General features: G+C 42.0%; 1 protein-coding gene across 1 annotated transcript in view; it reads right to left on the minus strand.

The window, feature by feature from the left end:
- The window catches only part of LOC136426119 (E3 ubiquitin-protein ligase UBR5-like), a 37,488-nt gene that overhangs the window by 13,030 nt on the left and 12,321 nt on the right, over window positions 1-12,137 (minus strand). Inside the window, exons 14-33 of the mRNA XM_066415010.1 lie at window positions 11,811-11,941; window positions 11,307-11,429; window positions 10,563-10,674; window positions 10,063-10,217; window positions 9,405-9,602; window positions 8,877-8,958; window positions 8,320-8,457; window positions 7,756-7,942; window positions 7,266-7,402; window positions 6,117-6,342; window positions 5,242-5,350; window positions 4,663-4,797; window positions 4,146-4,237; window positions 3,558-3,704; window positions 2,528-2,652; window positions 1,912-2,150; window positions 1,454-1,614; window positions 1,159-1,333; window positions 477-650; window positions 59-191 (exon numbers count right to left, since the gene is read on the minus strand). Coding sequence (XP_066271107.1) covers window positions 59-191; window positions 477-650; window positions 1,159-1,333; window positions 1,454-1,614; window positions 1,912-2,150; window positions 2,528-2,652; window positions 3,558-3,704; window positions 4,146-4,237; window positions 4,663-4,797; window positions 5,242-5,350; window positions 6,117-6,342; window positions 7,266-7,402; window positions 7,756-7,942; window positions 8,320-8,457; window positions 8,877-8,958; window positions 9,405-9,602; window positions 10,063-10,217; window positions 10,563-10,674; window positions 11,307-11,429; window positions 11,811-11,941 — 2,979 coding nt within the window. The remainder of the gene's footprint in view (window positions 1-58; window positions 192-476; window positions 651-1,158; window positions 1,334-1,453; window positions 1,615-1,911; window positions 2,151-2,527; window positions 2,653-3,557; window positions 3,705-4,145; window positions 4,238-4,662; window positions 4,798-5,241; window positions 5,351-6,116; window positions 6,343-7,265; window positions 7,403-7,755; window positions 7,943-8,319; window positions 8,458-8,876; window positions 8,959-9,404; window positions 9,603-10,062; window positions 10,218-10,562; window positions 10,675-11,306; window positions 11,430-11,810; window positions 11,942-12,137) is intronic.

The raw sequence follows: 12,137 nt of genomic DNA on the forward strand, positions 1-12,137 counted from the left end.
CCATAATGCAAACCTTCTTCGAAATGGTTCCTTTTTATCAACCAATCATATTACTGACCTTCATCGTCATGGTGATCATCCGCCCTGCTCTCTCCATGCTGCTCCTCGGCGTGGTCCATCTGCTGGTCGCCATGGTGACTGGAGTCGTCATGACGATCCTCCTCCCCAACCACACCCTCAACAACTTCAACCTGAAAAGTCCATTCATTTAGTATTGAAGTTCTTTGATACCTTTGAGTGGCACAAGGGAAGCTGGACTGAATGTAAAATGGTTGCTATGAAAAGGCATGAAATTGAATTTGTAACAAAAATGCATGACTTAAGTAACTAAAACATTCTTTGAAAACAAACCTACTTTATTCTTTCTGTTTCAGCAATAGTGCTATCATTAAGTATTCCATTTGTGTTCTTATGAGTATGAAGGATAGACCATTGGTACGTGTATAACAAATAATGGAGATGTCCCACTGCCATACCTCCTCCACATCTGCTACCACCACGTCATGCTCCTCTTCCTCTCTCTCCCGCGAGCGATCTGATTGGCTGGTTCCCTGCGGCTGGCGCGAATACGAAACCTGAGACACACGTGGGGGGTCTGCAGACGACGGCCGTGGGGGGAGGGGCTCCACGTTGAACAGCTCTTCACTTCCCTGGGGGACAGTTTCAAAGAACGGATTACTTGAATGCCAAGGACACATCGCAAATAATCAGGGGAGGTAATCAACAAATCCCAAGGCCATGTTGATTTGATCATAATAAGGATGACATCTGCGTGCATTGATTTTTGTCGGTTTAAACAAAAAAATTCCACCAAACTGTAAATTGTACAACGCAGCTGCAAAATGACCAAATACATGTATAAGCCAAAATTGCAGAAAGATATCACAAAACAAATATGAACGACGTAGAATTCCAAAGTCATAGCATAAGATGAGAAAGAACAAAAATGAAGGATCCAATGTTCGGTATGTCATACTCTGTGTTTTTAGTGATATGTTCAACCTTCATGACCACTTAGATTTCATAATGACTTCAATGTCATCCATATAATCAAATCAACATGTCCTAATGACCAATGAAAAGGCTTGGTGAAATTTGTGTAGCCAATGAAACAAGATAAAAAGCTGTACTGACCAATGAGGACCGAGCTTTCCTCACCTGGACTGCATCAATGTTGGCACTGACCAATGAGAAGGGGGCGGTGGGTCGTACCACTCCCATGCGGACGGGGGTGATGAGGGACTCAGCTGTTTGGCACAGTTCTTCGATGGCGAGGTTGATCAGAGCTTGGAAGGCATGGCGACATTTCATCAGCGGTTGGGATGGTAGGGAGCTGGAAAAAAATACATAGATTGTCAGTTTTTGACTTCACAACAGCAAGGAAAATGGTAATTGCTTAAGATGCAATATCCAAATTTGAACCACATTTTAATGCAGACATATTTCTTGGTACCTTTTCTTCTTGCCAGGCGTCATGCCGACACTAAGCACGACAAACACGCGGGCCACGGAGCGGATGAAACGCCGTGAGATCTTGGTGGCCTCCTCCTTCCTTCCCGCGACGGTGTCATTCTGTAGCTCACGGATCAACGTGCTCAGCAGGGTGTCCAACATCTGTGGGAGTAGTATATGGTGACAGTTTAGATTAGAACACTTCAGGTGGACATAGAAAAAATGTGTGGGGGGAAGTGTTTTGATAACTAGGGCCTGAATGGCTCATTTTCCTGCAATACGTCAAGCATCATACTGAACGTGAATCTGCTAGCAATTAAAAGGCTGTATTTTTTCAACAGTCCACAAAACATAAAATCATTTCCAGCAATCGAAGTATAAACATGCACTGAATTCACTGTATTACCCACTGTAACTACGACCTTAGAAAGGCCACCTTTATCTTTTTTAAAGACTCACCTCCACACTACATTTGACCAGCAGACAGTGAGTGAAGCTGTCAAGTTTATTCGTCCCACTCTGCTGGTCCAGGTAGACCTGTTCCTCGGGCAGCAGGTCGGGGATGGGCGACCGGCGGTCTCGTCCGGGGCACTCGCTGGTGATCATGGCCTTCACCGCCTTCCAGTCCTGTAGGATCCGCTCCAGTGCCAGGCGACAGAACCGCGGAGGTTCTAGGTCGTGGTCAGGCATGTCTGGGTCTGGAAAACAGCAGCGAAAATCAAATCAACCTGAAGACTGAGACAATTTTGAAGATTACATGGCTTTGGCTGCAGGCAAATATATATAGGGTACATGTTGCTTAACCAGACAAAAATATTGCAACTGGCATATCTTGACGAAAACAACAACAAAAAAGTATTAAAACTATAAACAAGAACACTGTGTTCAACAAAGTATTATGTCAGGGTTCAAAAAACTTTTTGTTTGCCCAATTTGATCTATAGGACCGCAACTACATGTATATAGGGATAGGATATACTTAGGGATATAAAAAGTTAAATGTTAAGCCACAAACACAAGTCTTTGGCCAAAGCAACAAATTATTTTCTTTGCAAGCCCACAGCAGTGGACCTACCTTCCTCACCAATGGGTTTGCGAGCGGCTGTTCTGGAGTCAGTTCGGCGTAGCGGGCGGTACTGGCGCTGCTCTACGATCTGTCGAGCCACCGTCTGTACCAGGAACAGCAGAACATTCTCTCCTCTGGGGGTAGAAAGGATAGTTGTTGTTAAAGAAATGCTACACAAAAAATTGAAAATCCTTCTATGCTATGCTTAATATATTCCAAAGTCAAATTCTTACTTCAAGTTGTTTCACATAAGTCCGTCATAGTTCTGGGATTTTCCACAGTTTACAACTTATGCCGTGCTGACGCCTTCTCACCTGATAATTGAATTATATGACGTCAGTGTTTCAAATAATTCACCTGATGATTGTATTATATGACGTCAGTGTTCTAAAATTCAATCATCAGGTGAAAAAATTGAAACACTGACGTCATATAATTCAATTATCAGGCGAGGAGGCGTCAGCACGGCATAAGTTGCAAACTGTGGAAAATCGAGGATTTTCAATTTTTTGTGTAGCTTTCCTTTAAAAAACTAGTCTGTGACAATCTTCAACATTCATCACTGTTAATCCATTTACTCCTGTGATGGTTTTACTTTGCGGTAGAAGGGAAAGGAAGTTTTTGTAGTGTTTTGAATTTTGAATTCGCAATTCTGTAGTAGTTATACACAGGATATATGTGGTGTCATGAATTTGTAGTGGAGAGGTCACCACAAAAACAAAACAACAAGGAAAGTTTCTAGCTTTACAGTATCAACATCAAAAGCTGTAAAAGAACTGTAAGTTGTAACTCATGGCAGCTTTAGATATGGAGTTTTCATGGTTACTTCTCCACTGTGAACTTCATTATGTTGCTGCCAGTACCACTATTCTAACTGCAAGTTCATACCACAATCTGTTGATTTTCACCTTACTGCAAAATTTAGGTGTATCGAACAAGATTTTACAGTTAATAAACGAAAGTTTTACAACAACACAGAGAAAAATGGCACTGATTCCTTTTTGAAAAAAAAAAAACAACTTCTGTGACTGTCCCTGACCTGCTGTTTGGCTGTGTGACCAGGTCGGTATCGTTGATAAGCCTGTTCAGGAGGTCCAGTCGTGCCGTCTGCGATCCTGCGATCAGGGCCTTACACTTACACTTCTCCCAGCAGTCACAGTACGCTGTGGGCGATGTACGCTTCAGTCTGTGGGAAAGGGTTACAATTAAACAAATTATTGATGTTTTTAACTCATGACATATTGAACGACCATTGCAATCAAGAGCAGGTTTAAAAGTAGCAAATAAAGAAATCCGTGAACTTCCTTTATCAAATTGCAAGAGAGATCACAATAACATCAACTAGAGCATGACATCTCTAAGTGGAACTATGAACAATGAACATGTTATCAACATTCGATAAGGAAAGGACCTGGCTTTTGCTTTAATTCAATTTTTCGTCTTTTAGTTCATTTGTCTACTTTCCTTGGTAGACTGTTATTCACTTCACTTAAAATGCAGATTCTTTCATGTATTTTCATGCTTTCCCTCCAACAAGCATTACACAGTGCTATCTAAGATTATCATACACATTTTGCTAATTGCTTGTACATTTTGTATGTTGAACTATTTAGATCCCAGTACTTACTTGCAGTCATGTCCCTTATGACAGACCCGTGCACACTCAGTACAGCAGCACAGAGTCCCCACCAGCCCACATGTACGGCACTCAAAAATGTCCTGGGGGGGGGAATATTGAACTTTAAAAACAGCAAAATATGAGGGTATGAGATCAATAACTGGAAACCAACCTTGTGATTTGATAGAAGGCAAAATTAGTGTTAATACTCTAAGTCTTGCTATCTTTTCCTATTTATCTAAAAATGAATGAGTTGTTCAGTTTGAAACAAGACTTCGACTATTTGCTACACAGAAAGAAACTTGTACACTACATGTGTATGATAGGGCAAAATATTAACATCTATACAAATTAATTAACAAGTGTGCATGCAACAGTACTTACTTGTACCTGGCAGACTTCTAGCAGCCATCCAAACATACCCAAAACATGTTACAGTCTAAAAGTCATTTCTTTTCTCTAAGTCGTGGTAAACAAAAACCTTAAAGATTCAAGGAATAAAATCATAAGTTTGAGTCATTCTCACCTGGTTGATGTGTTCTGCACCTGTCCAGGTGAAACTGCAGGTGTCGTTACAGCACAGCACGTGTAGCGGGGAGTCGTCCAGGTTAGAGCCAGGTGGGTAGATCATACTCATGGCCAGCTCGTTGTCCATACCATCCTGGGAGGAAACACATTTCATTCTTTCAACTATGAACTGGTACACAGCATTTACAAGCCTTTTAAGTGGTCCAGCACATTTTGCTGTGTTCTGAAATTTCGTCTATATTTTGCAGCTAATGAAAAACTTGAACATCTTATAGTCAGCTCTGGCGATTGTGAAATTTTTCTTCAACTTTGCAGATGATGCAGCTAAACTTTAAAAAACACATCCTAAAGATGATCATAAAATATTCTATTTTGCAAAATTGCACAGTTCATTTTTAAGCACTGAAGTTGTCAAAACAGCCTTAAACTTTGAAGAACACTGATGTCTCTGACTTTGGGAGAAGAAATGCTGTTCGAGTCCTATTCACAGAACCCGTAACCTTGAAGTGGCCTCCAGGTCTTATTCCGTGGTGGCAAAAAAGTAAAAATTATATGGCTCGCTGCTGTCTGTATGTACCTTGTTGTCCTTGCCTGCCACTCTCTGTGCTGTGTCCAGTATGGCCAGTGCTGCAGAGTACGCCCTCCCACTCACAGCTGCCATGAACGGGGTCTGGCCCTGTGCATCCCTACAGGAAGACATGTGTTAGTTCAAGCAAGGAAGAAAAGGTGCAGGTGTATCACTATGCAAACTGTACACAAGTCCATCCATGCGCACATCCATCCATCTCCCATTCCTCCACTTCATACTTTTAATCATGCACACTTTACTCACACTTTCAGTTGTAGACAAATTCTTCCCACTCACTTTGCTGTCAGGGGATCAGGAGATACGGCTTTAGGACTAGCCTTCAATGTAGTGATTCATTTGTTCATTCGTCCGTCCATTCATTCATCCATTCATCCATCCATCCATCCATCCATCCATCCATCCATCCATATCCATCCATCCATCCATCCATCCATCCATCCATCCATCGATCCATCCATCCATCCATCCATCCATCCATCCATTCATTCATTTATTCAACCTTCCAGCAAATGACACTTACTTTGCAGACAGGAGATCCACCAGATACAGCTTCAGGACTGTAGTCTCACACAGCAGTGTCAGGACACACAGGGCGTGGCAGCTTAGCTCATTCATTTGCTTTCATTCATTCATTCATTCATTCATTTATCCATCCATCCCTTTGTTCCTCCAGCCATTCATCTACACATCCATCCATCCATCCATCCATCCACCTCCCTATTTTCCCTAATGCACCTCTTCAGTACGTGTTTTCTTCTGTACTACAGGAACTACTTACTTAATGATTGCATTTGTATGATAGCTAAAGGAGTGAATAAATACCAAAAAGTTCTAGACAAATTCTTCCCACAAGAGATACTCACTTTGCCGAAAGGAGATCCACCAGATACGGCTTCAGGACCGGGGTCTCGCACAGCAGCGTCAGGATACACAGGGCGTGGCTGCTTCTCTCCGCCGCGTCCGTGCTCGCTGGAAGTACGGTATTTTCATCAACGGAGCTCGCACACGAGTACGAACTAACAGAACCACAAGACCCCGTGAGCCCCCCTGCGGTCGCGGCATTCGTGGACAGACTGACATTGTCATCCTCTGTAAGGGTAAAGTTACAGGTTAGATCCTGTTTTAACTACTTGAACTGTAAGCATTAGCCTGGAATACGCCTTATTCTAGCTCTGATTCATTTGTATCTAAATCAGAGGCTCGAAATTCATTTTAGGGTGCACAGAAAGAATTTTGAGTGTAATAAAATAAAGTAGAATGTCAGCAAAACGTATTCACAAACCCTACTGCCTCTTTTAACTTTCTCCCTGCTGCCTAACTCTGTAACCAATTGGGAATTGTGTGCCAAACGGCTGCTTCAGTGTGCTAATGGTTAAGAACTTTTAAAAGTTACAGAATAGCTCAAGTTAAACCTACTTTAACTGTAAGCATTAGATTGGCATCCACCTTATACTAGCTCTGGTTCAACTGTATTGTATCTGTACCTGTATAGCCTATATAACCGCCCTTTGGCATAACACACCAGCTTTGCAGGCACTCGCGGAGTAGCAGGGTTTAAACAAGCATCCGTAAGTTCGATTCCCATTAAACTGCTTATGACAAATATTTGATTCTAGATCTAGAAATCCCCAAACGTTTCCATGGGGATATAAGACAGACTATTCTGAAAGATGAAATTAGAGGAGCGAACTGGAGCTAAAATAGGATGGATACTACAGGCTACATATTACTAAGCATTTCTCTCTCTACAAAACTATTACCTAACTTTTGATCAGGGCTGTCCCTAGCTGTTCAATTTTTTCCATCCCACTCCTTGTTTGGGAGCCCATGTTATTAATTTTTGTTGTTAAATCTGTCATTTCAAGCTTTAAAAAAATTTGATGTCATGAAATTTAGATCTTTTGGACGAAGGGAGAGAAACTTTTGTTTTCCCAACAAATAAATTTCCGTCCCAAGGTGGAGGGACAGATCCTGGAGACAGCCCTGCTTTTCCTCCTGTTGTCTACACTTACCTGAGTTTGCGGACTCGAACAGGGGAGGGTCGGGTGGCCAGTTCAGGGTGGGGATAGGGTCTCCATCCTCCTGGGACGTCCCGCCGACCGCACGGGCTGCTGACGTTGCTCTCCGCATCATCTCACGCAGACTCATGCTATAGATTCAGGTACAGATGGTAAAGTTTACAATACATTTCACTACAGATGATACTATTGATATGTTGATGAAGTTAGACATCCAGGTAATAAGACACACAAGGTAATGGTAAATTTGATAAAAGATGCCAGTCTTTTTTAACTGCTCAACCTTCTCCCTACTGCCTAATGCCGTAATCAATAGAGAATTGGTAGCAAAACGGCTACTTCAGTGTGCTAAATGTTAAAAAAAGCTCCAGACTAGCTGGATTCCCTCAGCTGTTCTGTATTTTTTTTTCAAATTCAACCTTAAAAGATGCCCGTCTACAACTTGTTTTAAAAGCAAAGCTCTACGATAGCAGTATTCCCTCACCTGCGAGTGCTTGTCCCTGTCCCCCCTCCACTGCTGGACCCTCCCGTGCCTCCTGATGCTGTCCCCCCTCCCCCTCCTGAGCTGGAGGCGGCTGAGATGGCATTGGCCAGGGCGTCCACCGCGTTACTGACCGCACTGATCCTGCTGGTGATGGACTCCCACTGCGCAGAGTTAGACGTTCCGGCTTCTACATTGGGAGAAATCACATCTGTTTTAAATTCAACTACAAGTTTTTTAGTACATGTAATTCAGACTACCAGACCCTTTGTACCTTGAAGGCTTCTAAAATCTTAACATTTCTGTTACATGTACTACGATTATAGTCTCCATCATGCAACAAAGAAAAACACTTTCATATGTTAGATCAGTCTGTTAGCTGATAAACATTTTATGTAGTTTTATCTTTCAAAACCTTAGAATGGCTTAAAGCTGTTAATGATCATCAAACTAAAGGGAATAATACTAATTCTGCTGCAGATACAGTTGAAACTTAATAAATACTGCAGTTTGAGACTCTTTTTCAATCCAAATGCTTGAAAATAAAAAGGCCTGTCCTGTCCTTACCGTTGTTGCTATTGGAAGTGTTGTTGTCCTGGTTGGTTGTCGGGCAGCACATGGCGACGCAGGCGTGGAACACATTTCGGTTGCCATCACAACGCTCGCTCAGAACCTGCTGGATCGTGTTCTGGGTGTTGATGGAACCTTGGATAGAAAAAAAAGTTGTAGCTTTGAGAGACTAGCAACTTCTGTGGTTTCATCTTGCCAATGACATTAATAAACATAGTACCTTGGATAAAGATAAATTTGTTCCAGTTTAGAGAGCCTGTCCACTACTTTGATGTTAGATTGGTGTTAAATCAGTGAGTTAGAAAAAGCACAAGAGTGGGGGGAAGCCAAAAAATATTCACATCGTTCTTAGGCTACTTTTCTCTCTAAATCAGAATCTTATCTCCTTGATCAAAGCAGTCATTACATGAGGAGCTTCTATGAATAAATATAAGTCATCAAGATGAAAATTTTCTACATTCTTTGTATTCAACTGGAAAACTGATAATAAGGAAAGGAGCATCATGTCTTACTTCTTCTTCTTGTATACCTAAATCAATTTATGTTCAACCTACCCGTGTCTCTCTCCAGAGAGTACAGGAACTGTTTCACTGACTCATAGTCACAGCGCAGGACATGAGGCATCAACAACTGGGTCTGGACATGGGAGAAGAACATACAGTATTTCAGCTTTCAGGTAACACTTCTAAACCAGCATTATTATGATTTATCAAAAAAACACTGCTACATGTGGTTCATTAGAAGATAAACAACCTACATTAAATTAAAGGGTGCTGTAACTTGTAAACATAAAAAATCACAACATCATTTTCTGTGAAGCCAAGCATTACAGAAAATGATGTTTTTAAAAACAACATGTTTAAGTAGGGATAAGTCATATTGTAAAGATTATACCTTAAGTTGATATCCTAGTACGTACCTCAAAAGCAAGCACCACGACTGCTGCCTTCTTCTTGAGCTCGGAGGAGCTGGGCAGGTCGATAAGAGACTGGATTCCCAGCCCAATGCGCCTTGATTTTTTTAGTGTAGGGCGTCCAAAAGACACCTGGACACCCTGCTAGCTAATAGCCTGTAGTACATACCTCAAAAGCTAGCACCACCACTGCTGCCTTCTTTTTCAGCTCGGAAGAGCTGGGCAGGTCGATGAGTGACTGGATCCCCAGCCCTATACACCGCGCGGGCGGAAGGTCCAGCCACACCGGGTCACGGATCCCCTCGATGCAGTCCTTCGCCAGCGGGTAGATGGCGCCGTTTCCGTCCCTCAACAGGTTCACCACATCCTGAAAGTACAGTTGTTAATTTTAGAATGCAGCATTTTTGCCAAGCATAAAATTTTGCTAAACTAAACAAACCACCTGTAGTTGTTATGGAGTTAGAAGAGAGCTGACTGCTTCACTTTGGACTGGAAGAGCTTGGCTCTAAATACATGACAAATAAATGTTACAACTACAGAAATCAACTTGAGGTTAGAAGGAAAATCTTGACAGGTTTTGCTATACAGTACAAAAGAAACAATAGGTGAAAGTATTTCAGCAACTGATAATGTATGCTTTACCATTTGTAGCTACAATGTACTGTGAAATGAACTACAAGATTCAGAGTAAAAAATGTACAAATTACTTGAAGTCAACTTAGAGGAATTGTCATGAATCTGTTTTTATGATAGGAATGAAAGACAAGAAAGTCCTTATTTTCTTTTTCTCCCTGCCACAGTAGCATTTTTCTGAGATCCATTCTTACCTGCCCCCCACTGTAAAGGGTGATGGAGTTTTCTGCGTGACCGAGGAACGCTGTGGCGTCTGTCGGAAACAGGCTTTCCTGTTCCGCTTTCCCCGTGCCGAGATCGTACACCAGGTACATCAGTCGAGACCCAACCTTCGCGATGACATGCACGCCTGCTTGGAATGGGAAAGTGAAAAAGAGAAATATTAATTTTCCAAAAGGATATACATGGCAATCATAGATGACAGACTTCCTCCTTATTAACTGAAACTACTTTGCAACCCTTTCAGTCTCAAGACAAACATAGCGGCACTGAGGATATATGGCAATGTTTATTGCGTATATTGGGAATCGCAGAAACAGGCACAGACACACACAGACAAATACACACACCCTCACCCCCCCAAACACACACACCCTCACAAACAAACACACAAACATTCTCTTTCTCACACACACAAAATAAAAACATCCTACTTTAGTCCTTCCTTAACATTTCACAACAGAACATGTAATACCTCTGCTGTCCACAGTGACTGCTAGTATCTTGGCATTGTCCATCACTGGCAGCTTCTTGGGCATTCGCTGGAAACAGTCAGGCACCTTGGGCACTGCAGTGGGCTTCACAACCTGGGAGCGAGGACCAGGAAGAAATGGTACAGGCATTGACTGCACTGAACAGCTATTACAAGCACTCTTTCTAAAAGATCATTTCTGAGAGTCTTTCGTACGTTCTTGTAGAAATAAGCGCTTTACTGTAAAACTAAAAGTTGTATCTGACTTCTTCCTACTTTTCAGCTTCTTCTATGTTGTCATTGCAACTGTCAAACAGTCAGAATTTAAGTCTAAGCAACCATAAATTATCTAACTATCTAACGAAAATACAGCCACGACAGGTAACACCAAGCTCACGAACAAAGAGATGACAATTAAATTTGAATCGACCAATGAGAAAGCAGACTCACTGTGGTTAAGCTGACAAAAAGCGGCAAGCAATTGAACTTGCCTATGTGCAATGTAAAAGCAGCCACATTTTGAATAGGCCAATGACAAAACAGCTAGTGTTTGACGATGAGGGCAACCACATTTGAACGACAGCACAGCTCATGTTTGAATGGGCCAATGACAGCACAGCTCATGTTTGCATGGGCCAATGACAGCACAGCTCATGTTTGAATGGGCCAATGAGAAGGCAGCCAGGGTTTGAATAAGCCAATGGAAGTACAGAGTGTAGATACCAGCATGGCTGTAGGAAAGTTCACCTGAAGCTCATCCTTCCTCAGTAGGCGACACTCCTGTAGAAGCGCCGCCGGGTCGTCGTGGCTCGTTGTCGGGCTGGGGTCGCGCTGGTGCGGAAACCACACAGCTGCGTACGCTCCGTCAATCTGGAGGATCGAATTACAAAAAAATTGTGAAAAATAAATCCAAGACCAATGCAGAAAAGGGTCAGCTGAAATCTTGTTATTTCCTACCCCTAAAAAAGAAACTATGAGGGTAACTGATGCAACTGGACTTCTTAAAATTTCCTTGATACACAATGTTTCTTTTTCTTGACTCTTCTTGTGATGAACAGTCCATGGTAACAGGTATCAAACCAAAAAGATTTTTAGGCATCTATAGCTTTAGATTTTTAATACCACATCTTAACATTCTACCTTATTAGAGAAAGGCTAGGTAGTCTGTACTACATCAAGTTTAATAAATCTGTCTATACATATGTTCCTGATACTAAAGGTAAACCGATGGCATAACAAGATCTGCCTTACCTTCAGGACTTTCCCAACAGGCACTGATCTGACGTCCTCAATGAACACCACATCCTTCAGGGCCCAGCGTTCCTCATTGGAGGCCTTACAGTCATCATCTTCCTTGGGCAGTACCAGTGGACGCTTCCGCTCTACGATACAAAAATGATACAAATTTAACGATGACTTCCAAACTGCTTTTATATTGCAACTTTTGCTGAGTGGCAATTTTTGCAAAGCAAAAATTACTTCACACTGGATTTATGACATGCAAGAAGTATAATGTTGCAATTGTGCATGGCAAAGAAAATGAAGCTAGAAGAAAAATGTGTAAGTCTGAATAGGAAA

The sequence above is a fragment of the Branchiostoma lanceolatum genome (assembly GCF_035083965.1).
Source record: "Branchiostoma lanceolatum isolate klBraLanc5 chromosome 18 unlocalized genomic scaffold, klBraLanc5.hap2 SUPER_18_unloc_1, whole genome shotgun sequence".
Classification (NCBI taxonomy): Eukaryota; Metazoa; Chordata; class Leptocardii; order Amphioxiformes; family Branchiostomatidae; genus Branchiostoma; species Branchiostoma lanceolatum.